We start from the raw sequence: 26439 nt of genomic DNA on the forward strand, positions 1-26439 counted from the left end.
ACTATAATATGTTCCACAAACAAACACACAAAGGTTTATTCTTGTCTTCAAGGAAGTAACTCCAGTAAGGAGAATTTAAAAAGCAAAACTGCATTTTAAAAGAAAATGAGGATTAATCGGTATTCTTGCAATTTCTTTGCCCTGGATGTAGACAGCAGTGGGATACAAAACAATCTAGTACTATTCAGAATGATTCCTGACACGAGCCATGGTAGAAAACTGCTGTGAAGCTCAAAGAAACTTAAAACCAATCATTCATTACATTATACAGCCAGGAAGACTGAAGGTCCCAGCTTAAGTTTCTCTTATTTTGCGTTAGGTCGTTCCCTCTCCTTTGAAAGGCAGAGTTTTACTCTTTGAACATTCAACTTAAAAACCTTTTCATAGAATGCCTTTTCTTGCCTCAGTTTTCATTTATGCTATATTTGTCTTTAGCTATTGAAACCTAAAAAAAAAGATTCAGATGCTGTAGCCAAAGAAATTACTTTTATAGTCCTGAAGAGATCATATCTGGAGGAATAACCTAGTGGTTAGAGCACCAGTCCTGACATCCAGAGTTGGCTAGATCAAATCCCACTGCTGCTCCTTGTGATCTTGGGCAAGTCACTTCCTCCATCGCCTCAGGTATAAAATTAGATTGTGAGACACCCAGGGATGGAGAAATATCCAGTGTACCTTAATGTAACTCACCTTGAGCTACTACTGAAAAAAGGTGTGAGCAAAATCCAAAGAAATAATTTTGTATTATTATATTTATCAAATATTACCTTGTGTTACAGTATTTTTTGGGGGGTGGTTATGCCAAGCCCCCCCAAAAAATCACAGTGCAGAAATATTAATTGTTACCTTAGACCAGTATGAGAACTGGAATGCTTTTCTATCATTGCTATATCTAGTTTGTGATAGTTCTTTATTTCTTTGAATACACAGACCCCAATTTTGTTTCTGCCGACGTGATAAGACACAGTCAAAACATGCCCAAAGGATATGATGATGATAAAGTGTACTTTTTCTTCACCGAGGTCTCTGTGGAGTTTGATTTTGTCGGCAAGGTGATGATTCCAAGGGTAGCCAGAGTGTGCAAGGTAAGAGATGCCTAAAATTCCCTTTCAGCGTGCAAAATGCTTTAATAAACTGTTTTAATTTATGTTTTTCTTTTTTTTATTATTATTTTTACATAATTTCTAGACTATGTTGCACTAGTTTGTTTTCTTTGTACACGACTGTGGGCAGTCAATTATTGACTGATGAAGTGGTAATATTTTTTAAAGGAAGTAACTCCATAGATGATCTTTTCCTCTTGGATGTTCTGCCATTGAACATCACTTTGGAAAAGCAACCAGAAAAGCAGTTTATTTTTTGATGCATGTGAGCTGATGGCAGGCTTAACTCATTCTGTCATATATGCAATGTTGTTTAGTAACTTAAGTAAATGTAGCTAGTTTCTATACTTAAGTAAAAGTTTTGTCACTTTGACTTGTAAAGAAGTGTAGGATAAGTTTTGTTACTTTTACTTTACTAAATAATAATTTTGCCAGTGTTTACTACTTGTATCTGATGCTTGCAGTAAAAAGTAAAAGCGGAAGCAATATGTAAATGATGATTGCTCAGTAAACCAAATGAAACTGCAAAACTTGGAACAGGATTCTGCTATTGCAAACCTTATCACGCAAACAGTGGATCATCTCATCTTAAATTTTGCTGCTCAGTGAATATAGCCTATGAGAACAGTGGAGTTGCCTGTGGTTGTTGAATTAGTTACTGGTCTCCAGCCAAACAGAACAGAGAGAGTTCGGCAGTGGCGTTCCTAGGGGGGCTGACACCCGGGGCGGATCGCCGATGCGCCCCGCCCCCCGGGTGCAGCGCGATCCCCCCCCCCCCCGGCGAAAGGACACCCCCTGGCAAAAGACCCCCCCCCCCCGGGTGAACACCACTGGGGGGGGGGGCCGCGCGCCTGTCCGCTTCGTTCGTTTCCATGCTCCCTCTGCCCTGGAACAGGAAGTAACTTGTTCCGGGGCAGAGGGAGCACAGAACGAACGTAGCGGACAGGCGTGCACCCGGGGCGGACCGCACCCCCCCCCCCCCCGGTACGCCACTGTAGTTCGGTCACTTTGAAACAGAGATGAAGCTGGTAACAATTCTTGGTGAACAGACATATGTCTCTACCAAAACAGACTGCTGATCATCTCATAGAAAATGTTACATGGGAGCGACTGTCCACTAGATTGACTGAATCTTTGGAAAGGAAGTGTCCTTGTCTAGCCTTAAGACTAAAGGGATCCCACACATTTGACATTCTTGCACCAGTTCTTGAAGATATTTTTTTTCCAAGATTTTTATTGAATTTTTGCAAATATAAAAACATTAGAAAGAAGGGAAAGCAATTTCCATTACAAAGGTTTAGCAAAGTATAAGTTTGCCTTCAGATGAAAAATTGTTAGTACAACAATAACAAATGATTCCAACTTTGTGAATGCCTTCTTCGTAATTACACAGTATGAGAGTGATAACGAAGATAAAGATGAAGATGTAAGTGATGAATTTGACAGCACTACTTCTAACGCAGTTAATGACATAATGTTGATAAAGTATGGAAGTCAAGTGTTTCAGAGATTCTCTTGATCAAAACCTGCCGACACAGTTAGAAGGCATCAGTAATACTGCAGCCTGGCCTGATCTGAAGGAACTTTTTATCAGACTGAACACTGAATTAATGACTCACAAGTGCACTTGGATGAGTAACAAGTCATTTTTAAAAATTTAGCTTTACTAAAAGCAAAGTGGATTGAATTGTAGAGCAATAAAGTTGTTGGGATAAAAACATTAACAATAGTTGCATTCATTATAATTGTAGTACTTTTACTTTTTACTCAAGTTATATTAGGCAATAACTTTTTTCTTTCACTTAAGTAAATTTTTTAATGTGTTCTTCACTGTACTTTTACTTAAGTATTAAAATATACATTTATTTTTACTTAAGTACTTTGACCTTAGGACTATGAACAACACTGCATATATGTGGATAGAAGTTAGTGGGTCTGCCTTTGGTATTGGTGTACTTGTGCCCATTAAATCTTGGCCTTTGCCATATGTGGATTCTCACACAGGCAGCTTGCTTGGCTCAGATACTTTTGATGATATTTAAGCTGGGGTGTTTTGAGAAGTCAGTAAGGGGCCCGTTTACTAAAATGCACCAAAATTTGCAGTTACCACAGCTTAATACGGGATTTTACTGCACGATTGTTGCAAACTTTATGCAGCACCTTTTGAGGGCTGGCCCTCTATTTTTATTGCATTAGTACAAGGTACCTGCTGAGAGTTAAATCGCGACCACGTATTGTCTCCTATTTAGCAGGCAGTAAGTGGTCCCACATTAACTCTGCATTAGCATGCGGTAAGTGAAACATGCTTGCTGGCTACTGCTTCCACAGCTGTTCTCTGCTCATGCCATGCCCTCTGAGGAAAAATATCAGAAAAATGCAGTGATGTGCATTTAATGTGTGGAAACAGGCAGACTACTGCACAACCCCTTAACACAGTTGTGCGGTAGCCTCTTTCCATGCGTTAACTTCTCATTAAGGACTTAACACCCTTTAGTAAAAGGGACCGTAAGTAATTTAAACACGAGGCTATATAGTTTAGAAAAACTCCCAACAGAGGTAATTCTCTATTTTTTTTTAAAACAGTCAGGGATTCTGTCTTAGCTGAACAGTGAATTTAGAATGGCTTGTACCTCTCCTAAACCCCCATACCTCCTTTGCAGAGGTGCATTAGTTTTGCTGTGGCATGTCTGGGATAGGTTTCAACTTTTATATTTAGGTTGCCTTGCTTCTAGCTGGGGAGATAAGAAACAATTTCTTTTTGAACCAGGTGGATTTCAGCCTGGATGTAGTTAGAAAAAAAACCCTGATGGTTTTCTTCATATCTGCAAAAAAATTAATTAATTTTTTCAGTTCCAATTGAATTGGAAGCTCTAAGTACCAGGAAGAAACTACTAGACCAAAAATTTACTATAAAAACTGTAGTATTAACATCTTTCTCTTTAGGGTTGATATACCATTCTGAACATTAATAGGTTGGTATTAACGTTAAATGGATGGTAGCTAGAATGTGGAACCTGGTATGTGTGTGCGGATGGTTGCTGTCCAGCACTGATTGAAACTCCCTTCCCCAGGTGGCTGTAGTGCAACAATACTTGAGTACTGTGACACAGATATTCAAATATTGTGATTATGTAGGCTGAAGCAGATATTCAAAAGCTTTCATGCAGTCAGCTCCTCTGCCAATCACATAAATACGTTAAAAAAAATCAGTTGTACTCGTAGCTTTGTCCTTTTTATTTGCAAAGTTTTACATTTTAAAAAAAGAGGTATGAGTAAGGGCTCAAAATGGCAGAGTTGCTGGGTTATGAGCTTGTGATAGAACGTGAGCGACGAATGTTAGAGGGGTTAGAGCATTGGCATGAATGAGGTTTATTGAGAATATGAGTAGATAGACTTTGAAGTTATTATTTGTGAAAAAAATTTATTTGGGTGATTTTTATCACAGTGTATTTGGGAGCACTGGTTTTGTTAGCTCACATTATATTGAAAAATTGGGAGACGTTCGATGATCGAGAAACTTGTCCACCCATAGGAGCAGATATTCACCTTCGGGTGCTGCTCCGTTTGGGTGAGTTAACACTCTGAGAATCTCTCCTTCACTTTACAAATCTTTTACAAAGATTTATATAAGGTTTTTGGGGGTATTTGCCTTATATTCTTCAAATTCAATCTTCTCATAGATCTCTTTAAGTTATCACTCTGGTTTGCGTTTTGTTGCACTGAGAGTTGCAGCACTATCATCTTGGGTCTCAGCAGGTGGAGAGTCATTTTCAGGCTGTGTTGCTCAGAGTAGGTTATCTTGCACCTTGGCTGCCCTAGGTGATCAGCATAATTACATCCTAGGACTTTATGGCCCCTTTCTGATGTATTTTGGGGTTTCCCATTGGGATATTACACATGCATATGGGTGTTGCCAAAGAAGGGGATCCTTTCAGATCTTAATTCTCAGAGATGTCAATGGCATCCTGTTGGTCCCCTGGTTCCATATACAGATTTTATAGTCTGTTGCAACTCTCACTTCTATGGGGTTCTCCAGGCATTTTTCCATTTTCTGTTCTGGAAATTTCACCAGGGGTTCTTCACCTTCATGTACCAGGCAACCACTCAATTCATAGTTTGTCCTTGCTTGGGCAATGCCCAGCTCAGGTCTGGTTCAGATATTTGTGCTAGGGTAATCCCTGGCAGGGCATATCACATGTTTAGGGCCTTTGGCTAGGAAGGCAGTCTAGTTGCCTATCATTCTCTTAGATATCTGAGGATTAGGTTCTGTTTTGAAAACTGCAAGATTTCCTAATTCAAGTCAGGAGGAGCTAGCTTCTCTTGCTGCATCAAGCTATTTGTTCTTATCTGGGTTCAGCGCCTAGGGCTTATGGCAGCCACCCTGCAGGTGATAACCTTGGGTGGGAGCCATCTGGTTATGCCGACTGCAGCAATGGGACATTTTTCGCCCTTTCCAAAGGCTGCTAAAGAGGTGCCCTGTTATTTTCAAAGCCCCAGTCAACTATTTAGAAACATGGGTTTTGAGTTTTCTGATTAGTTAGATGTTCTTTCCCCTTAGATCTCTTGCAGGGAGAGCTCATTGGAGGTCTGGTTCTTAGTTCCCTTCTGGTATCCTGCAGTGGGGCCAAAGTTGGGTTCTGAACACCTTGCTGGGCCCATACCTTGAATATTTGGATCAAGTGGCACTTGTGTGACATCCCCCAAAGTGGTTTCCTTCTTGGTGGCTATCTGCTTGGCAGGATGCCTCTCTGAGTAGTATGCCTGGAGTAGCTACTGCAGTTGGAGTGTCCCTGGGGTTGGTTCCACCCTATTGGCCTGCAGGCATTGCACCATTAGTACTTGAGCAAGCAATTGGATCTTTTTGTGTTTGCTCAGGTTGAACAGTTAGTCCTTTTAGGGTTCTTCATTACTCTTAAATTGGTGGAGCCTAAATCAGGTATTTTAGGTATGATCAGAGGATCACATGGGACAAAGCAACTTCCTAGTTGGTAATTCTCATTGACCGAAGGAGCAGCATGTTGTTGTATCAGAGTAAGGACCTGACAGGCCTTAAGATGCAGGAGAAGAGGTGACATTTTGGGCAAGTTTCAGGGTAATTGCCTGAGAATTTATTTGTAAAATGGGGTCATGTTTGTTGCTGTTCTTCTGAACAGTCTTGGCAGATTGGGTGTTTAGGCTAGGGAGATTGATGCGTTCACACTGGCGATTCTTAGAAGGACCTCGTTTTTCTTCATACCAGGACTATAAAGCTATGGCATGTCATACTTCTCTGGAATGCTAGCAGAATGATAAGGTGAACAGTTGCTCAGTTGTATTGGAGTTGGCTGTGTGAGTGTGGTTTCACATATCTCTTTTAGTCTTATAGGTTCTGCTTTGTCAATATATATTGGTGACTTCCGGGGCTGCATCACTCCTTATTCTGGTAATAATATCACTGGAAATCAGAGTTCTTTAGCTCCATCTGCTCATTGTGGAGCATAATCCACTTATCTGGACTAGTCTAGCATGAATCAAAGAGAGGAAATTAGCAAGTAAGAACACATTTATTCCTTTTCCACATAAATATAATCTGAACAGATCATGATACTTGTGTTCACTGGAAACTGAATTCTGTAGGAATGTTTTGCTTTTTTTGCTGGAGCCCTGCTTGACTCTTTGGCCTCTTGTTTTCTAGGGGGACCAAGGAGGGTTAAGGATTCTCCAGAAAAAGTGGACAACTTTTCTCAAAGCTACATTGCTATGTCGCATGCCAGAGTGGAATTATATTTTCAATGTGGTTAACGATGTCTTTATTTTGAAATCTCCAAACTTGAAAGAACCTTTAATTTATGGGGTTTTCACTGCACAACTGTAAGTAGCATTTTTTTTTTACTTTGCATAAATGTATATTCATCTAACCTGACCTAAAAAAAAAATATAATAAACAGAAATGCAATGTTTTCATTCCTCCATGAAGGAACAATATTGGTGTGTCAGCTGTGTGTGCATACAATATGTCTTCTGTGGAAGAGGTTTTTGCCAAAGGAAAATACATGCAGAGTGCCACTGTGGAGCAGTCGGACACCAAGTGGGTTAGATACAATGGAGAAATCCCTAAACCCCGACCTGGAGCGGTAAGTGGGACTGGTTTTCTTTTGTTCCTTTCACAAAGAGGGGGAGGGGGGGACATGTTTGAGACATTCAGGGTTTAGGGGTTGCAGGATAGAGAGCCGCACGGGAATGGAGTTAACGGAAATCCCCTCCAGGTCTTCAGGACTTCCGCAGGGATCCCCTCCAGCTTCGCGGGGATGGACACAGGTCCTGTGGGGTTCCTGCGAAAGTGTAGTGCCAGACTAGCCTACATATCCTCTCTTTGTGTTTCTAAGCTAGCATTATAATTATAATAGCACTAAAAGTTAATGGATATGTTTGATACCATTGAAATTCCCAAGAGCACAGAGAGGGAAGTTATCAACATGGACTACTGTTAAATTGGGTTATTGTACCACAAGTTGGGTTATTTTAGTACAGGAGATGGGAGGGGATGAAGGAGATTACTTGTGAGGACAGGTTAGATTCCAGTGGGGATAAGCAGGGATGGGTGAAATTTCTATCCTTGTGCAACTCTCTGTTGCAGGAGTGATTCTGCACTGGCTTTGTTTGACTGTTATACTGCTGTTGACTGGGTAATGGTAGTATGGTCAGGATACACTCCAGCTGCTTGTCGATAGACTAGGCAGTGTATAGCAAGTTTAGGGAAGTCTGTAAATAAATAAATAAACAAACCTGCATTGACTAGAAGAGGTAGTCATCAATAAAACATATTATTTCACTGGCTTCAAATTTTGTGTATCATGTAGTTCATAAGTTGTTTTAATTTCTTGTTGCTAGCTGTATGTCTTGTTTTTCTGACTCCCTTCAAACCTCTGGATCTCAAGATGGTGACTTATGCAGAATACTGTGCTGGGCTTTGTTGCATTTTGAAAGATGGCATTCTGAGGGCATACAGACTGGATGGTTTCTTTGCTCGCTGAGTAAAAGAGTTGTATGCATCACCACAGGCGTGCATTTGTGTGAACGGTATACTATCTTGAACCCTTGGTTATCTTGAACCCTTTGTCACCGTTATTGTTCATGTTGACTCTTAATCCTTTGAGTCACGAAATATAGGGTAACCCAGAGATACACGGTGTGACGGTGGAAACTCATACGATTTGTTAGTGTTTATTACTGAACCTCTTTCCTGAACCTATTGGAGAGTTTCTGGGAGTACAGCGACTTCTCCGGATTTCAGCTCAATCTGGCTAAGTCGGAGGCCTTGGCATGTTCTGATTCGTTAAAACAAGACTGGGGGGAGATGGATCTGGGCAGATGGATCTTTTCAGTACTTGGGAGTTCAGTTGGCCATGGACATCAGGTCACTCTATAGATTAAATGTGGATAAACTGCTCCACAACACTAGGGATCAGTTAGTCTCCTGGAGTAACCTGCCGTTATCTTTTATCATATGGTGCTTATCCCATATTGTACATTTGCAATCTCTTCCTCTTAGATTGAATATGTAAAAACCATAAGGTGCTTAAAAGGCTTTTGGCACGGTTCTGCTAGGGGTGCTGGAAGCCTAAAACGCGGTGGAATTATCTGCTTGGTTTGTGGTGCCAGGGCAGACTGGGAGTTCCAGATCTGAAAAGATACAACCTGTCTTTTGGGTCATCTGTGCGATTGACTTCTGGGCTTCAATACTTTTACTGATACAGGCTTTGAGAGAGCATTTTAACTATCTCCTTCACACCTGCTATTACTGTGGAACCAGGAGGTTCTAGTAGTGTTCTACTTCTCCTGATTACCAATGCAGTATTTAAGTACTGACATGCACAGGGCTTTTCTCTTGTGGAATGCTTGGTAGGGGAGGATGGGACATTCTTTGATTTCCCAGACTTAAAATAATGGTGTGCTTTGGACCAGTGGATCAGTTCGCTTACTTAGTTGTCGCATTACATCTCTTCCTTGCCCAGACACAGCCTGTTCCTTAGATTTGGGATCCAATTGCGGGAATTTTTGGAGGGGGATGCGCTGGGTCAGGTCTCCATATCCTGGTTTTGTAGAGAACTGTGTAGGTATTCTCCTTCTGCCTGGTGGTGGAACTGTGGGAACAGGATTTGGGATGTCCCCTTCGGGTTCATGTATTTTCAACACCCTTCAAGCAATCCCTAAGCTTGTTCACAGTGCACTGAGATTCAGGAGTTTCATTTTCGAACTATTCATAGAGCTTACTGTTCTCAAAGCCGGGCCTATCTGACTGGCTGTGTGGACACTCCTCGCTATCTGAAATGCAAAATAGGGCATAATTCCTTTTTTCATGGATTATGGCAATGTAGTCAAATTAAAGCATTCTGGGCAGCTGTAGGCTACCGCATCCAAGTCTCCACTGAGGAGGGGGTTCTCCTGGGCTCCACCATGGCTATGGGATTGAAAAGTCTTGGGGATAAATTGTTTATAAATCCTGTATATTGGGGAACAAATGCATGTTTTAGCCATTGGTTGGCAGATTCTTCACTGTTCATATGGTATTAGAGAAATAAGCTTCATAAGTTAATGTTATAAGAATCTCATGGAACCCATGCATCTCCAAAGAGGCAGATGGGATTTTTGTCGGTTTGAGGCATGTATTTGCAGAAGATATCTCCGAAGGTTCATAGTTCTGTCCTGAATTGTTTTACCGATGAGGTTCCACTGCTGTATCTTGAGCTCTCAGGTGGGGAGGGGGGAAGAGATTTTGTGGGGAAGGTTGAATATTTTTGGTACAGTGTAGTTTGGGGTCTTAAGAGTCATGGCCCCAAACTGATATTTCATTGTTTTCTGCTTATCTGCCTTATCTGCTATGTGGGTGTTTTGGGAGTTGGGAGGGCGTTGGGAATTGTTTGTACTCCCATTGTTACTGTTGTATTTTTGTTTATAATTTAATAAAAAGATATTCAAATAATTAAAAATGGCTGCTACCTTTGCTAAAGAAATATTTTATTGTAGCAAATGTGTAAATGGCTTTTAGTTAATGAACACACATCAAAGAGCGACTGACTTGCAGTACAGCAGTAGACAATAATCTGTTTTTCAAAAACTTCCAAATTCAGTTTCACCGAGTCTGAGCCCAAGTGTACTTATCAGAAGAATGGATATTCCTCAACAACTTTGGCTGGCTTCTGAGATACGTGTGAAAGTCTTTGCATGACATATGCTTAAAGTAGTGCTGTTTGTCAGTTTCAACCAGCAGGGAAACAGAGAGGAGATTAGCAATGCCTTTCTCTCTCTTCTGGACCCCCATGTGTCCAGACTGACTAATAAGCCAGAAATGGTTACTCTCATTATGTGGATAAGTGTGTTGGTCATAGGTGCATAAAAGAAAAAGAGGATATTTTCCTAAAAATAAAAACTTGGAGGGGAGAGAGCCTGCCCCAACACTTGCAATGTGGCCCACCAAAATGATACTTTGTTGGCTCTGGAGCATATTGACATTAGACATTGCTTCAGTGCAGGGTGAGAAGTTTCAATGTATCTGGGAGAGATTTTGGATAACCTTGCAGCCAGCTGCACGCAGAAGGTTTCTTAATCAGTAGTGACTCTTTCCAATACTGTGTGATATCATTACTGATGCCTCCAGCAGTGAGGGTGGGGTGGGTTTTTCGTTTATCTTAAAAATTTCTTGTTTGTTTAGTGATTTTATTATGCAAGACTCGGTTGACTATGGATGTTTTTGCACTGTGGTTTATTCTTGGAGTAGCCTAGTGGTTAGTGCAGTGGACTTTGATCCTGGGGAACTGGGTTCGATTCTTAATGCAGCTCCTTGTGACTCTGGGCAAGTCACTTAACCCTCCATTACCCCAGGTACAAATAAGTACCTGTATATACTATGTAAACCACTTGGTTTGTAACCACAGAAAGGCAGTATATCAAGTCCCATTCCTTTTCCCTTTCTTTTGTTCATAGTTTGTTCAATAAAGATGATTGAAACAAAAAACCTGGAGGACATATCTGATGAGGTCCTAAAAGAGAACATGTCCTTTTAAAAGAGGATGTATGGTGACTCAATGCTTTCTTTGTTACAACCACCTTCGTGTGGTATGTGAAATCTTGATCCCCTTACAATGTGTACATGGATTTTTGGTTGATTACCTATTTTATTATATTCTTTCTTTGCAGACAGCATAGGAGAATACAGGCAAACTCCAGGTGACGACATTGATGGAGCCTGGTGTGCTGGAGATCTCCTGTAGCTCAGAGAAATCTGTGCAGATACCTTTGATCGTTCATGGGGGTTCCCATGCTGCCTTGGTCTCCTTCCTCACCTTAGTTTTTTTCATCTGCGGTTCACGCCAGTTACTCTTCCTTATATCTCTTCATCTCCTCGTAGTAATTGTTACTTTTTTCTCTCTCCCCAAAACTGTGTTGTTGTTTTTTTTCTCTGAAGATACTATTTACTTTCACTTTTGCTTCAGTTTTAGTCATGGCTATATGCCCCCGTCCGCCGTTTCCCCTTCAGTGCCTAGGTCTGCCTTTTTCTAAGGGAACAGTACATTGTCAAAGCAAGCCTTTATCTTGCAGCATGTGGCTGGGGGCTTTGGAGCTTACACATTCTCAACCCCCCCCCCCCCCCCCCCCCCCATACACATCTTCTACTGTACTTCCTGTCATTTCTGCCCAGGACCTGATCTCATGCAACACAATGAGTAAGCAGCCCTTGGAACTTAAAGAAGAAATGAAACATACGCTGGGCAAGTCAGACTCTAATCCTTACAAAGGGAAAATGGCAGGCAGCTTTCCTCTAGTCAAAATAAGGTCGGCTTCTTCAATTCTTTAAAAAAAAGCAGGCAGCAATTCCTGTGGGCCATCTGAAGTATCTCATCTCGCTCCTGAGCTGGTTTCTCCTTCAGAATAGCAAAGTTTGGTAAATTTTTCTCTCATAGACCTACTTTAATGTTTTTTTTCAATGGAAACTCAGACAGCTCAGCTCACAAACAGCATTTACTTCAGACTGAAGCAATTCACTTGTAGGACAACCCTGACTCATCTCCTGTTTCTTCACCTGCAGTGTGGCCTCATTTGCCTGTGTGGGAGTGCTTACAGCAAAATTTTCAGTGCTTCCAGAACTGGAACATTATCCTTACTGTGCACCTTGTAGTCCTCCCATACCCTCACATGTACAACAGGAACAACAAAGTGAGCAGCAGTCTTGACAATTTTTCTTATCAAAATTTGTGTCAAAATTTTATCAAAATTCCATCAGTAGTGCCCACGTTATTTGGACAAAACATTCCCACAGTTAAATCTTTTAGATATCTAGGGGTCATTATTGACTCTGCACTAACTTTTGAGGAACAAATATCTGATGTAGTGCAAAAGTCTTTTTTTCACTTAAAGAAGCTTCGTTCAATTAGAAATTTAATAAGTAAGGACTGTCTTAAAACATTGACATATGCGTATATCGTCTCACGCCTAGATTACTGTAATGTTATTTATGCAGGGATTACTAGAGTTAATTTAAAAAGAATACAAAGAATACAAAACACAGCGGCTCGCATGATTTGCAGGGCTCGGAGGGATGATAGAATAACACATTTATTATATCAACTTCGTTGGCTTCCGATTGAAGCAAGAGTCAAATTTAAAGTTCTCGCTCTGACTCATAAGGCTTTCCATTCACTTACCCCTAGCTACTTATCAAATTTGACGATTCCCTACACTGCTATGCGGACACTTAGATCATTAACAGATAATAAGTTAGTCATTCCTCTGCTCGCTAAGGCTCAATGGGAATCTACACGGGGATCAGCTTTTTTCTTTCTGTCTCCCTTTCTCTGGAATGGGCTTCCAAAAGAGATTAGATTAGAGAAGTCCAGTAGTCACTTTCAAAAACTTTCAAAAACTTTTTTCTTTATAAACTGTATTGAACAGAACTTATGATAGTAGAGAAGGAGTAGAAGGTTAAGTTTAACTGTATTTCATCTGTAGATCGTACTAGTTATGTCCTTCTTTGTCTTTTTTTGGTTTGCTGTGCTTTTCTATCAATGATTGGCGTTCTTATTTGTTTGTATGTATGAGTTGTATTTTTTAAATGTAAACCGTTCTGTTTTGCAGTTGCAATAAGAAACGGTATATAAGATGAAAAATGAAAATGAATGAATGATAAAGCTCTCCAAAGAGCTGTCACAGGACACATTACTACTACTACTACTATTTAGCATTTCTATAGCGCTACAAGGCGTACGCAGCGCTGCACAAACATAGAAGAAAGACAGTCCCTGCTCAAAGAGCTTACACATTTCATGCTATGCATATTGCTGCCTCCTTCCTCTCAACTCAACAGCACCATTTGCTTATATGTAATGCACAAGGGAGAGAAACACACAGACACCCTGATAGTTAAAGTGTAACAAAAACATTTATTTCCCCCCCAACCCCAGCCCTACAAAACAACCCCCAACAATGCCCTCCTCCCCCCCACAACTCCCCACAACCCCAACAATTCCCTCCCCCCTCCACACAGAACCCCAACAATTCCCTCCCCCCCACACACAGAACCCTAACAATTCCCTCCCCCACACACACACAGAACCCCAACATTTCCCTCCCCACTCCCCACACCCCCAACAATCCCCCCCCCCCAATGTAAGTCAAGGGCGGGCACGCCCTCTGAGTAAGGCCCTCTGTAGCAGGGCAATGAGCAGCCCCAGCAGTACCCTTAGTGGGCCCTGGAGCTGCTCATTGCCCTGCCGTAGGGCTCGGACCTCCTGCAGCAGCTGGTGCTGGCCATCTACCAGCTGCTGCAGGAGGTCCGAGCAGGGGTCAGGGGGGGATGGTCCTTTTTGTCCTCTGCACATATTGATTTGTTATTCAAATAGCAGAGAGAGATGGTCAACAGTGTTGGGGGGGGGGGGGGGACCACCTCCATTGGTACTGAATCATAGGAACCACCTTTTTACCATTTTGGGGGGTACAACCCCCAGTGGAGATCACCCCTCCCTCCATACATACAAGGCATTTATTTTATATTGGGGGTGCTCAAGCACCCACAGCAGCCACCGAGTTGGTTCCTATACAGATGATGCCATACAGGTGGCCATGAGGCCAGAAAGTACCGTTTGTATGCATTATAATTTATGGTTGTAAAACTACTTTATATGTGTTATCATTACCATGTTATAAAGTATGGTATACGTTTAATTGGTATCATGTTTCCACTATTTGGATGTGTTGTAAGCCACATAGAGGCTGCAAAGAGGGGTGGGAAAATGTGGGGTTCACAGGCAAGAAATAAATAAATAACGAAATACATTCTTGTAGGGATGTGGGAATGGTGGTCCTTTCAAGAACATACATTTTATTAGTGATTGTGCATGTTCCTATATTACTCATTATCCTTGCATGCACACTCCAGTTACTGGTGGTAACATTGATGACGGAGCTGTTATATGTGTAGGTACAGGGGGGGGGGGGGGCAAAACCTTACCTTTCAAGCCTGTCCCTAATGCGGGACCAGGCTCGCATGGCCTGGAGCCTGGGGAGCAGGTGGTGATGCTGCACGAAGAGCCTGTGCCGGTGCCTTAGGCACAGGCGCACCAGCAGCAGGCTCTCCTCCTGGCCGAAGTTCGGCTCACGTCGCTGCGCCATTTTTCCACGTGTTGGAAAACAAGTGCCTTATATAGACGACCTTGCGTGAGGGACGTCGTTTCATGCACAGCTCCATATATGGATGACCATCCCATATATGGCCCTATCAGCACATGGACGCCGTCGTAAGCATAGACGTCTTTGACGTGCACATGCCTAGTTGTTATGCGTGCGGAATGTGCCTTATATAGATGAGTATGAAGCACCCGACCCTTTTCACATATACACAATATGCATATAGCTGCATGTTCAGTAGGTGTACAGTGCATGCAGGTCCGGACATGCAGTTGGGCACATATGAGGAATATATGGGTGGAGCAGCATGATTTTTCCGTAGTTGACGCATATAAGCGTTCCTCATATTTTCCCGTACCTGGATGGCCAGAACAACATGTACTGTACTTGCGGTACACCTATGTACATTCTTTTACACACTTTCTGATTTGGTCGTTTGCACCTGCAATAATCAAACGTGTTAGGACGCCCAATTTAGTCACGCTTATACGCTCCTCATTTGATTGTTTTGCTACAGGGATAATCGATTATCGAAAAACGCCCATACTATTTTTCGATTATACATGTCTAATTTTGGACGGTTTCATAAGAACGTCCTAATTTGTACTTGGACGATCTTTCGATTATGCCCCTCTTTGTGTCCTATACTACTACTGTTGAAATGGTGATAACCGGTTTTTCACGTATGTTAAGACACGATACATAGATATGCTGCGACTGGTTACCATCTGGGATGGGAATGGGGAGTATATTAGTCTGCAGTTTTTTTTTATTGGGAAAGGAGGGGAATTTTACTGTGTATGTGGGATGGGGGAACAAAAAACAAAATCTTTAAATGACTAGGGACTGTATTTTCTGGTATTTGTTCTGCTTTATCCAGTGTTTTAAGTGTTACTTTGATCTAGTTAGTGATTTAGTGTACGTAGCAGTTGTGCTTAAAATACAATGACGCTTTTGTATTTTGTACTATTGCCTGAGATATTAATAAAGATCTCTAACAATTAGGAGAAAATTATGATCCCCCCCCCAAGAAAGGATAACAAACTCTTAGATGATCCTTTTGGGAAAAAAGTATACCAAAGGTTTATGTTGGTGCTGCATCATCTACACATGCTGCATTGCCCGTATGCTGTACTCCAGCAGTTAAAAGAATACTATGCTTCCACCTGTTTTTTTTCCATACCAAATAGCACATCTGAACCCTCAGGAGACCTCTCTTCACCTTATCTGATCTTCCTACAGCCGCAGCTATTGCCACACGTTGCACAGCATGGTTAAAAGCATTGAGCCTTAGAGATGACTTCCATGATAGGTTAATGGATACCCCATGTTTGGGGGACACACAGTTTGGGGAAAAAATTGAAGATGCTTTCTCTGGATGCCTAAGATCAGCTACTTAAAATCCTGTGGTCCGTGTAATAATTTGCCTCAACAATCATATTATTGTGGTGTGGCACTGTCTAAAAATATGTAATATGTTATTCCTTAACAATCAACTATTAATAGAAACTGGGAGCTTTCTAGATCCCAGATGTTTGGTAAGTGCAAGAACACCAGGTGTTAGTCTTTGCTGCTTTGCCTTCCATTTTTCAGAAATTAGGCAATAGCCTGAGTGAAAACATGGGCTCACTGTTATTGTTTTTATTGTAGAATGTGATTTTAGGACCTAGACAAAATTGAGTGTGTCAGAAGACAGAGATTGAGAAACAGGAGTGTGGTGGTTTAGGAATGACCTGTTGCACAATGTTTGCGCAACAGAACCAGCTGAGTAAATGAAATGTGGAAGCAAACTATAAGAGAATGCCTTCTTTGAAACCACAAGCCAGTTAACTTGTCCTGCTGACCCTTGATAGGGTTACTATATTTGCATAGACAAAAGAGAGGAGACAAAAAATAAAATGCCACCCCGCCCCAGCCGCACAATCACCTTGATCCACCAAGAAAGGCAGATTCTGTAAGCAGTGAAAATACTGGTAAAAGTAATAGAAATGCATTTTCTTCTGTAATTTAAATACAAAATTAGAAAAGATATAAATTTCCAAAAAAGCAAACATCCATGTGCAGCATGTTCCTCTTTCCCTCCCATCCATGAGCAGCATGATCCCCTCTCCTCTCCATCTCCTTCTATCCATGTGCTGCATTTTCCCCTTTTCCCTCCCTTCCCCTCCATGTACAGCATGTCCCCCTCTTCTCTCTCTGCTCTCCCACCCACCAGCAGCTACCCACTTCTCTCACACCCATTCATGAGCAGCTTGCCCCCTTCTGTCCCTCCCCTCCTATCCCTTCCCGGGCCTACCTTGCAGCCCTGGTGGTCTAGTGGCCTTTTTGGGGCAGGAAAGAACTTCACTCTTGCTGCCCACCGCCGCTGACCTCCATACCGCCGCTTCTTGAAAATGGCTGCTGAGACTTCAAGTGGTGGCCTCGCAAGACTTCTATGAGGTCTTGCAAGGCCTCTGCTTGATGTCTGAGCGACCATTTTCAAGAATTGGCAGTAGTGTGAAGGTCATCATCAGTGAGCAGGAAAGAGTGGAGTTCTTTCGTGCCCCGAAGAAGCCACTAGACCACCATGGTGCATTAAGGTAGGCTGGCGAGGGGAGAGAAGGTAAGCCTGTTCGTCCGCCTGCCTGCCAGCCCAGAAACCCAGACAAATAGTCTGGCTGGGAAAAAAAACATCCAGACCCCCTCAGTCCCCTGAAAAGGAAGATATGTCTCGGGGAAGTCCGGACATATGTTAGCCCTAACCCTTGAGGCTTAAAGATACCACAACATAGTAAATGATGTAAAATAAAGACCAAAATGGTCCATCAAGTCTGCCCAATAGAGAGTCATATAATTTAAGTAGATTCATCTATAACATTTCTTATGCAAACCAACACCATCTGGTTTGAGATTGCTTTTTCGTTGGTCTTCATTGCACTTATAATTTGATATTGTACAATTTTTTTAATTCTGTTTTTAATGTGTTTTTATTATGTATGTTTATTTGTACTCTGCTCTGGATAAAGGTGAAATGTAATCATCATAAAATGAAAAATGTTCCCTGTCCTTGCTACTGCTTTGCTCCAGAACTTTCCCAACCATGCCCAAAATCTGCCACATCCACCAGTAGGTCATTTTAGGCCTTACCGTCTTCAGCTTTGCCTCTTACAAAACCAATTCTGAACATAAGAATTCCCATACTGGGTAGGACCAAAGGTCCATCTATCCCAGTACCCTATTTCCTACAATGACCGCGCCAGGTCACTCTATTTTATCCATCTGACAAACTCTCTTGTCTCCAACCCTCACTGTCTCTTTGTCAAAGTAAACTCCTCTTTCAGAGTGTGTCCACCTCTAATCCCCCCTCCTTTACTTTCTGCCCAGACTATGGCTGAGTATTTCCTATGACATGGTTCACAAGATTAATCATGAGTTCTCCACCAAGTCACCGCCTTTTTCCATTTCCCCACTTCATTCTCACAATCTTCCTTCAAACCCTGCCACCTTCTCTCCCTTTTCTAAAATCACAGAGGAGGAAACTGCACATCTTCTTTCCTTTTTTCAAACTCGCTACCCAAGTCCCGCTCCTCTTTGATGCACAAAAGTACTTTGCCCTCTAAACTCTATAGCTCCCTTGGGTTTTTGCAGATCTAATGCATAACCCTGCATTTTTGTAACATTAAATCTTAGCTGCCAATTTCTTGATCATTCTTAAAGCTTCACTATGTCTCTTCTCATGTTATCCACATCACCAGGGGTGTCTACCCTATTTCAGATTTTTTTGTATCATCTACAAAGAGGTAAATCTTACCAGACAGGCCTTTGGTAATATTGCTTTCAAAATGTTAAAAATATCCAGCCCAAGCACTGAACCTTGTGACACACCACTGGTAACATCCCTTTCCTCAAAGTGAGTTCCATTTAACACTACCCTCTGTTGCCTTCCACTCAACCAGTTCCTAACCCAGTTAGTCACTTTAGGGCCCATATTGAGGACACTCAGTTTATTTATATGCGATCTATGTGGAACTGTTGCTAACACCCTAACAGCACCCCTGTTAATCATATCCTACAAGGCAGAATTCCATGGCAATCCAGTAACATTTAACCCCCAATATTATGAAATGGCCAAGTTTTTAATGCTTATGGAAGGAGAATGAAGTATTTTCCACTCGAGGCAATTTATAGCAAAAGAAAGTTTTTCTTTGTATGGTTCTGAACTGTGTACAACTGCTAGGATGATCCCTTGGCTTTATCAGTTAGGAGTAGCCTAATGGTTAGTAGCACGGGCTTTGATCCTGGTAACCTGGGTTAAATTCCCACTGCAGCTGCTTGTGACCTTAGGCAAGTTACTTAACCCTCCATTGTCCCAGGTACAAAAAACTTGGATTGTGAGCCTCCTAGGGACAGAGAAGGTACCTGTATGTGTGTAGTGCTATAGAAATGATTAGTAGTAGTAGTAGTTAGCCTTAACTGAAAGACCTTCCAATTATTTCGTGCCCGTATAGAACATCCAAGCACATAAACCACTACAGATAAGCTTACCTAGGTTAATGTCTTGCCTAAAGTGGTGGTCAGTAATTTAAATACCACCTTCCATGGTACAGGTTGCCAGAGCAGCTGCATCAGCAAAGGAATTATGCTCTCCCACCTTTTGTTCTTCAGGATAATTCAGTGTTTTGTGAATTCTGCTACTGTTTTTGTCTCCACTCCCCCCTCCAGAAGGCCATTCCAGGCATCTATCATCATTCCCATGAAAAAAAATTTTCTTGACATCATTTTTGAGTGTACCCCTTTGAAGCCTCTCAGATCAGAAAAGAAAATAATGTGGGGTGTGTTCCATATTTAATGTAATCTTTTCTATCTTTTGTTATGACAGTGCATAAATAGTTTTGACAGAGCAATGAATTTCAACAGCTCCCTCAGCCTACCAGACAAAACTCTGCAGTTTGTTAAAGACCATCCTCTGATGTACGACTCTGTTACTCCTCTGGGAAATAAACCCCAGTTAGTCAAGCGGGATGTGAACTATACACAGATTGTTGTGGACAGGGTGAAAGCTCTGGACGGCAACACATACAACGTCATGTTCATCGGTACAGGTATGATGCCAGAAATGTTCTTTTAATATTTTCCGTTTTTGTGTGAGTATAGTCTGTGTTCCGGGGAAGAGAACAAAGAACTGAATTGTAATTAAATCATTATTATCAAAGCCAGTTGGGCCTGGGCACAGTACAGAGGATGAGGCAGAGGAATGTCCGTACATCCATTGGGCCCAGCAGTCACTGTCAGATATCTGGGCTTTTTTCAGTGAGCAGCAGAGACCAAATAATGAATAAAGGCAAAAAAGAATCATTAAGAAAATAACAAATTTGATTTTAAGTAGCAGAAAAGAGGAGGGAAATAGACAACTTGCTCATTTCAGGTTTCAAAGGCACTAACGTGTGACATGCTTTTACAAGTTAGCAGCCATGGTTGATAAAATACTTTGTATCTGTTCATCTCTTAATAAATTGTAATGACTTTCTGCCACACCTACAGTAACAAAATGTGCGACAGGCCAGCCTTCATATAGTGCACCAAGCAGGTATGGCGAGGACTCATGTAATCAAAAGAAGATGGTTAAAGCCATGCGAACATCTCTTCCAGATTTTAAAATGAAAGAAATGGGGATGGAGACGCTTATACATATGGAATGAAAGATGCAGACATACTTATACAAGAATGTAACTAACTGATGCTGGCTTTATTCATCTTGTGAATTTCTCCCTCAGTATTTCCATGGCATCTCTAACAATGGCACATGCAGGGTGAATGCTCCTTCATCCCTCAAGCACAGACAGGTGGATTTATACTTTCTTACCACAATATAGAGATTGAAAACCACTGGTTTGATAATGTCACCTTATAATAGGGTGCTGTGTAGTCCACAACCAGCCAGTATTTTTCAGTCTCTAACAGATGGTAAGCAAGGGAGAACTGTGCAGTCTGGATCTAGTCAGAGGAGGTAGTAGGGGAAATTTCCTCCTTTGGAGAAGGTGCCCAGTGGTGGAGCTGATTGGGTTCACGCAAAATAAAGTAAAATAGAGAGATGAAGGTGAAACAACAGGGCTAAGACTGGTTGGGGTAACTCTATACAACCTGGTGGGGCTGGGTTCTTTCCATCCTCCAATCTGCTGCTGTTCTCTCTGTCCTCTACTCTTGGAAGGGGAGCAGAGGTGTATTCTGTGTGGCTTCATCTTAAAGGAGAGCAGGAGGTGCATCAGCTCAGAAGATTCTGGGTCAGACTTTGGGTGAAAGGGGGACTTTTGCCACTGTTGGGCATGCTGGGAGAGGTTATAGAGCACACAGCATGGCAACTCAGTCCAAGCACAGCTAGTGCTCTGGACCTGCAGCAGCTGTTACTAAACCATTTGCAGCTGTTGCCACTTGTGCAGAGAAAAGTGCAGTCACAGAGGAGAATGCAGCAGCAGTAATCTTATTTTGGGGCTGAAGGTAATCTCACTACTAAGGGAAATCCCTGCTTAGGTTAGACTGTTGTTTTGGAGAGAATGGCCACCATTTTGACAGAGGCTGCAGTGGAGAATTACCAGGTGGATGGTCCTGATGCTAAGTTTGGTTGGAGTCCAGAAGAACCCTAGCCCTACCGTTCAGCCTTATATTTCAGGATCAGGTACCAGGGATAGGCATTAGTGTAGAATTTGTGTTATTAATGCACTAGACCAGCTACCTTTGGAAAGATATGGGGAGAGAAACTCCAGTGGGAGCATTTTCTTTAACTTCTCAAGTAAGGAGAGTCCATCAGTAATAAAGTGGTGTAGATTTGCATCAGAGATCTCAGACTCGGCAGATTTCCTGAACCATCTGGAGGGGCACCCAGGGACCCTGGCAGAGTTTGTGGTGGAGTCTCTTGAAGAAGGAGAAGTACCTCCTAGTAAGGATGCTATGTGATCTGCATATTTTATATGAAGGAATTATCCTTCCTCTAAAAGGTGCTGGCAGTGCTGAAGAACTCAACGCATAATTCTATGGAAGGTTGAAATGCAGATGATCTGCTGTTGGAGGGGATCAAGAAACCTACCAAGGCCTTTCCAGTTCAGAATGATCATGAATATCATCACAGTGGAATGGGACATGCCACATGTGGATCTGAAGGTGCGGCAAGTCCATGGCCAAACTCTACCCAGTACTTGTTGAAGAGAAGAAATTGCATTTCCCTAAGGTTGATATCTAGGTATCGCTGGTGATCAAGAAAATGAATGTCCCTGTGGAAAGGGGCATAATGTTCAAGGATCCACATGATCCTGACATGATAGGACTGTCCCTGAATAAAGACCTGCTGGTCAGTTTAGTGATATCTAGCCTTCCTTGTCTACTGATACCATCTTTCTATCAATAATGGAGTTCTGTTTCTCCCCTCCCTTACTATTTTTTCCTCTCCTCTCTTGTCTTTTTCCTTCTATTCTCTTTAGTTTTAGCTTTTTAAGCCACATAGATGTATTTTTTATTGATGTGCGGGATAGCAGGTTTTTAATAAACCTGAATGGACACTTCAGAAGCGACTTGAGATGTCAGCACTGGCTTTGCAAGCAGCAGTATGAGGTGGATATGTAGCCCAAGCAGGCTTCTGTTGATCTCAGCGGCTGCCAGAAGAGTCCCTAGAAAGATCATTGGAAGGAGTCCCGGAAGCAGCCTTCCTTGAGGCAGGCATAACCTTTTTGACAGATGCCTTGAAAGACCTTATCCAGGTGTCCGTGAAGGATATGGCCATGGTGTTCCAGTTGCTGTGGCTTATACTCTGATTTGGCCTCAAACATGTCTCATTAAGCTCCCTTTTAAAGGGAAGTTGCTGTTTAGAGAGGTTCTAGAGGAAGCTGATGAATAATTTGGGGGAACCCAAGATTCCAAGGCTCCCAGAGTATCAACCTTTAGAAGCAGGCAGTTCTTGGCAGCCAAGGGGCACTTTAGACAGGTGTTAAGGTATCACCCTTTTGAGGTGGCCACAGAGGAGGTTGGGAAAGAGGCACAGTGTGGTAATGTGAGCTAGGACTGGCCATGGAACCAGGTAAGACAAGCAGCACACATTCAGCAAATCACGGTGGAAGCAGTTAAAGGTGTTCAGTAAGGGCTCCTGTTCATGTCACATGAAGGGAAGAAACAATATTCAATGCTAGTTCTGTAAACATAAGTTTCCTGCAGGGCCACAGTGTACATCAATATCTCTCAGCTCAGCAGCAGCTCTTACTGATCTCTGGCCTGGTTCCTGAATCCAGTCTCTAGCAGTTACTCAAGGCTGGCCTACAGCCGGCCAGGTCAAAATGCAAGCTTTTCAAGGTTCCAAGTTGAACTTGGCCTACCTGAACATAGTGGTTGCAGTTTCTCAGCATCAGGGTGCAGGCATCTTCAGTGGGCATCATTGCTTCCCTCTGGGCCTCCTTAACCTAGCTGTGGCCTGGCCTTTTACACTTCTTGGATTATGTCCTCCTGGCTCCACCCCTCCCACGTTACTTCCTCTTGGGTGAGACTAGTGTTTTAAGGTGGCCCTGACACTGTGAGGGAGTGTTCTTAAGGGGAAGTGGCAACGACTTTTCTCACATACCCTCCCCCTCAGCTCAGCCCTCCTCAGTTGAGCACCTGCCATGTCAGGGTCCACCTTCTATGACGAAATCAGCAATGGCATGATCTTGGCCCACCTGATGTTGAGCCCCGAAACTTGAAGGGCTGGAGGCTGAGAAACACTGGCATTTGTCTCCTTGTAGTGAGCCATCCGTTTGAGTGGTTCATGGTTCATGATGGGGAAGATGTGTCATCCCAGCAGATAGTACTGGAATGTCTTCAAAGCCCACTGGATAGCTAGGGCTTCCTTTTCAGTCACAACATAGTTCCTCTTCCTAGGAAACAGCGTAACAGCTAAAGTAGACCACAGGCTAGGACGGCCCCGAGCCCTACATCCGACGCATCTATCTGCACCATGAAGGGCTGGTTGAAGTCTGGGCTGACTAGCTGTGGCTCAAAACAGTGTCTGGTAAGCAGTATCTAGTTCCAACGTCCATTGCAGCTCCTCAGGGGCTTTTTTCTTCAGGTGGCGGGTCTGTGGTTCTGCCTTCTCAGCAAACCCTGGGATAAATTGTTGGTAGTATGCGAGCCCTAGGAAGGCTCGCACCTGCTTCTTGTTCTGGGGTATTGGCACCTGGGTGATCACTTCTACCTTCTGGACCCGGGGTACATTTCCTGACAGAGTACCCCAGGTATTGGACCTCATGCCCTCTTAGGATTCACTGTTAAACCAGCAGCCTGCAAACTATCCGGAACCACTTCTGACTGGATGAGATGGGTCCTCCACTCTGTACTGTAGATGACAGTGTCCAAGTATAGAGCTGCGTAGTCACCATGCAGCTTGAGTAGGCGGTCAGCAAGGTGTTGGAAGGTAGCTGGAGCTCCATGAAGACCAAAAGGCAATACAGTGAACTGGAATAGACCATGGGGCATTGAAAAGGATGTCATCTTGGTAGCCAGATTGAGGGGTACCTGCCAATATCATTTGGTCATGTCAAGGGTCAAAATGAACTGTGCTCCTCCTATCCTTTCAATGAGTTCATCAACCCTTAGCATTGAGTAAGTCTGTATTTGGAAACAGCATTCAATTTAAGGAAGTCAGTGCAGAACTGGAGACTTCCATCTGGTTTAGCTACCAGCAAAATGGATGATGACCAGTTACTGGTGGATTCTTCAATAACCCCCAGATCTAGAATATCAGCTATTTATTTCACCACTGCCTGCTGATGGGCTTTTGGGATCCAGTATGGGTGTTGCCAGACCACCACTCCTGGTTCTGTAATGACGTCATGGTTGCATGTTGGGTCCAGCTTGGCACATTGGAAAAGATGTTCTGGTTTTGGTGGACCAACTGTTTCAGGTCGGCTTTCTGTGAGGGTGAAAGCTGCTCACTAAATGGGACTTGCAAGGACTCAAGCTGTGCTGGTACCTCAGGACCTAAATCATCCACTGGGACCAGTGACACAGTCACCGGAATTCACTTCTTTAACAAATTGATATGGAAAATCTTTGCTTTATTTTTTTTTCTGGTTGGGCACCTTGTAGTTGACAGGTCCTGTCTTGTCTCTTATTTTGTAAGGCCCTTGCCAGTTTGTTTTCTGATGAGGGCCGGAGGACTAAGACTCTGTCCTCTGACTGGAAGGTTCTCTGCATGGGCTTGCCCACCTGATCCTTCTTTAACCAGAGCTTGGCTGCCTCACTTGCTTTCTTCAGCCTTTCCTGCATGGTGAGCACGTATTTGGCCAAATTCATCCCATGGCTAGGCTCCTCCTAGACTTCCTGAACCACATCCAGGATTCCTCTAGGTCACTGGCTGCATAGCAGTTCAAATGGAGAGAATTCTGTTGAACTCTGGGGCACCTCCCAAACAGGAAACAGTATGTACGGGATTGGGGCACAAACTTCCTCAGCATTTGCTTGAGAGTCTTATTAAAATGTTCCATCAGATCTTCTGTCTGTGGAAGATATACCAATGTCTGCAAGGTCTTTACTTATAGCAAAGCACACACTTGCATCATGACTCAGGACATAAAAGTGTTGCCTTGGTCAATTAGAATCTCAGTAGGGTTCCTCTTTTGGGAGAAGACTTCCCATAGAGCATTAGCCACAGTGGTATTCTTCATATAATGCAGAGTGATGGCCTCTGGAAATCATGTGGCATAATCCAAAAGGACTAAAATGTACTTGTTGCCATGCGCTGTTTGTTCTAGTGGTCCCATGAAGTCCATAGCCTTCCGGTCGAATAGGGTATCGATGATGGGCATGGACATGAGATGGGCAGGTGGAACCCTTGCAGGATGACTCATCTGGCAGGTCGGGCAGGGCAGGACTAACAGAAGAGGACTACATATTTAAACACACCAGACCAGAAAAACTGAACCAGGATACATTTCTGGGTTTCTCCTCCCCCAAGTGATCCCCTAATAGGTGACTGGGCTAATTGCAAGACTGCCTGCAATAAGAGTGCGGAATTAACAACTGCTCTATCACCTCCCTCTCCAGGGTTCTCTTAGTCACCCTATACAATAAATTATTCCTTACTATGAAATACAGGGGAGCTACTTTAGAGGTGTTTTGATTGCCCACGGGGTTTCTATCTACCATTATAACTTTGGCCTGGGCTTCTCTAAAGGATTCATTCTCTGCCTGGGCCCTCTTCAGATCTCTCAGTGTCCCTCCCCCACTCCACTCAGGCAGACTGTCTAAAAGGTCTGGGGTATCCTGTACCTCTTTTGATCCTTGATCCTCATCAGTTGCTGCCCCCATGTTCAATGGGCAGTGCAGTTTTTCCAACTGCCTTTGTCGGCTGGTTTTAGATTCTCTGTATAGAAGTTGGAGTCCTCCAAAGGGAAGATCTTGGGGAAAGACTGCTCCTTCTTCCGTGGGTCAGCGGTAGCTGAGCCCAGACAGTTCCAAATTTTGGGAAATTACAGCTCAAGACAACTGGGTAGGGAGGCCATGGAAAGACCACCACTTACAGCTGGACTTGCCCGACTGCGGTCTTGAGAGATACCTGAGCTGTAGGATACTGTCTTTGGTCTCCATGCACACATGATAATGTTACAGTCTACTCATAGTTTACTTGCAGTCAGGTGACTATTTCTCTCCGAATGAGGGTCTGACACTACTGGAGTCCATCAGT

At 42.9% G+C, this 26439-nt stretch overlaps 1 protein-coding gene across 5 annotated transcripts in view; it reads left to right on the top strand.

The window, feature by feature from the left end:
• The window catches only part of SEMA4D (semaphorin 4D), a 373725-nt gene that overhangs the window by 253394 nt on the left and 93892 nt on the right, over positions 1-26439 (top strand). For all 5 annotated transcript variants that reach the window (XM_030193608.1, XM_030193607.1, XM_030193610.1 and 2 more), the window contains 4 exons: positions 931-1085; positions 6778-6953; positions 7060-7216; positions 19621-19843. In XM_030193608.1, coding sequence (XP_030049468.1) covers positions 931-1085; positions 6778-6953; positions 7060-7216; positions 19621-19843 — 711 coding nt within the window. The remainder of the gene's footprint in view (positions 1-930; positions 1086-6777; positions 6954-7059; positions 7217-19620; positions 19844-26439) is intronic.

The sequence above is a fragment of the Microcaecilia unicolor genome, chromosome 2 (genome assembly GCF_901765095.1).
Source record: "Microcaecilia unicolor chromosome 2, aMicUni1.1, whole genome shotgun sequence".
NCBI classification, from domain to species: domain Eukaryota; kingdom Metazoa; phylum Chordata; class Amphibia; order Gymnophiona; family Siphonopidae; genus Microcaecilia; species Microcaecilia unicolor.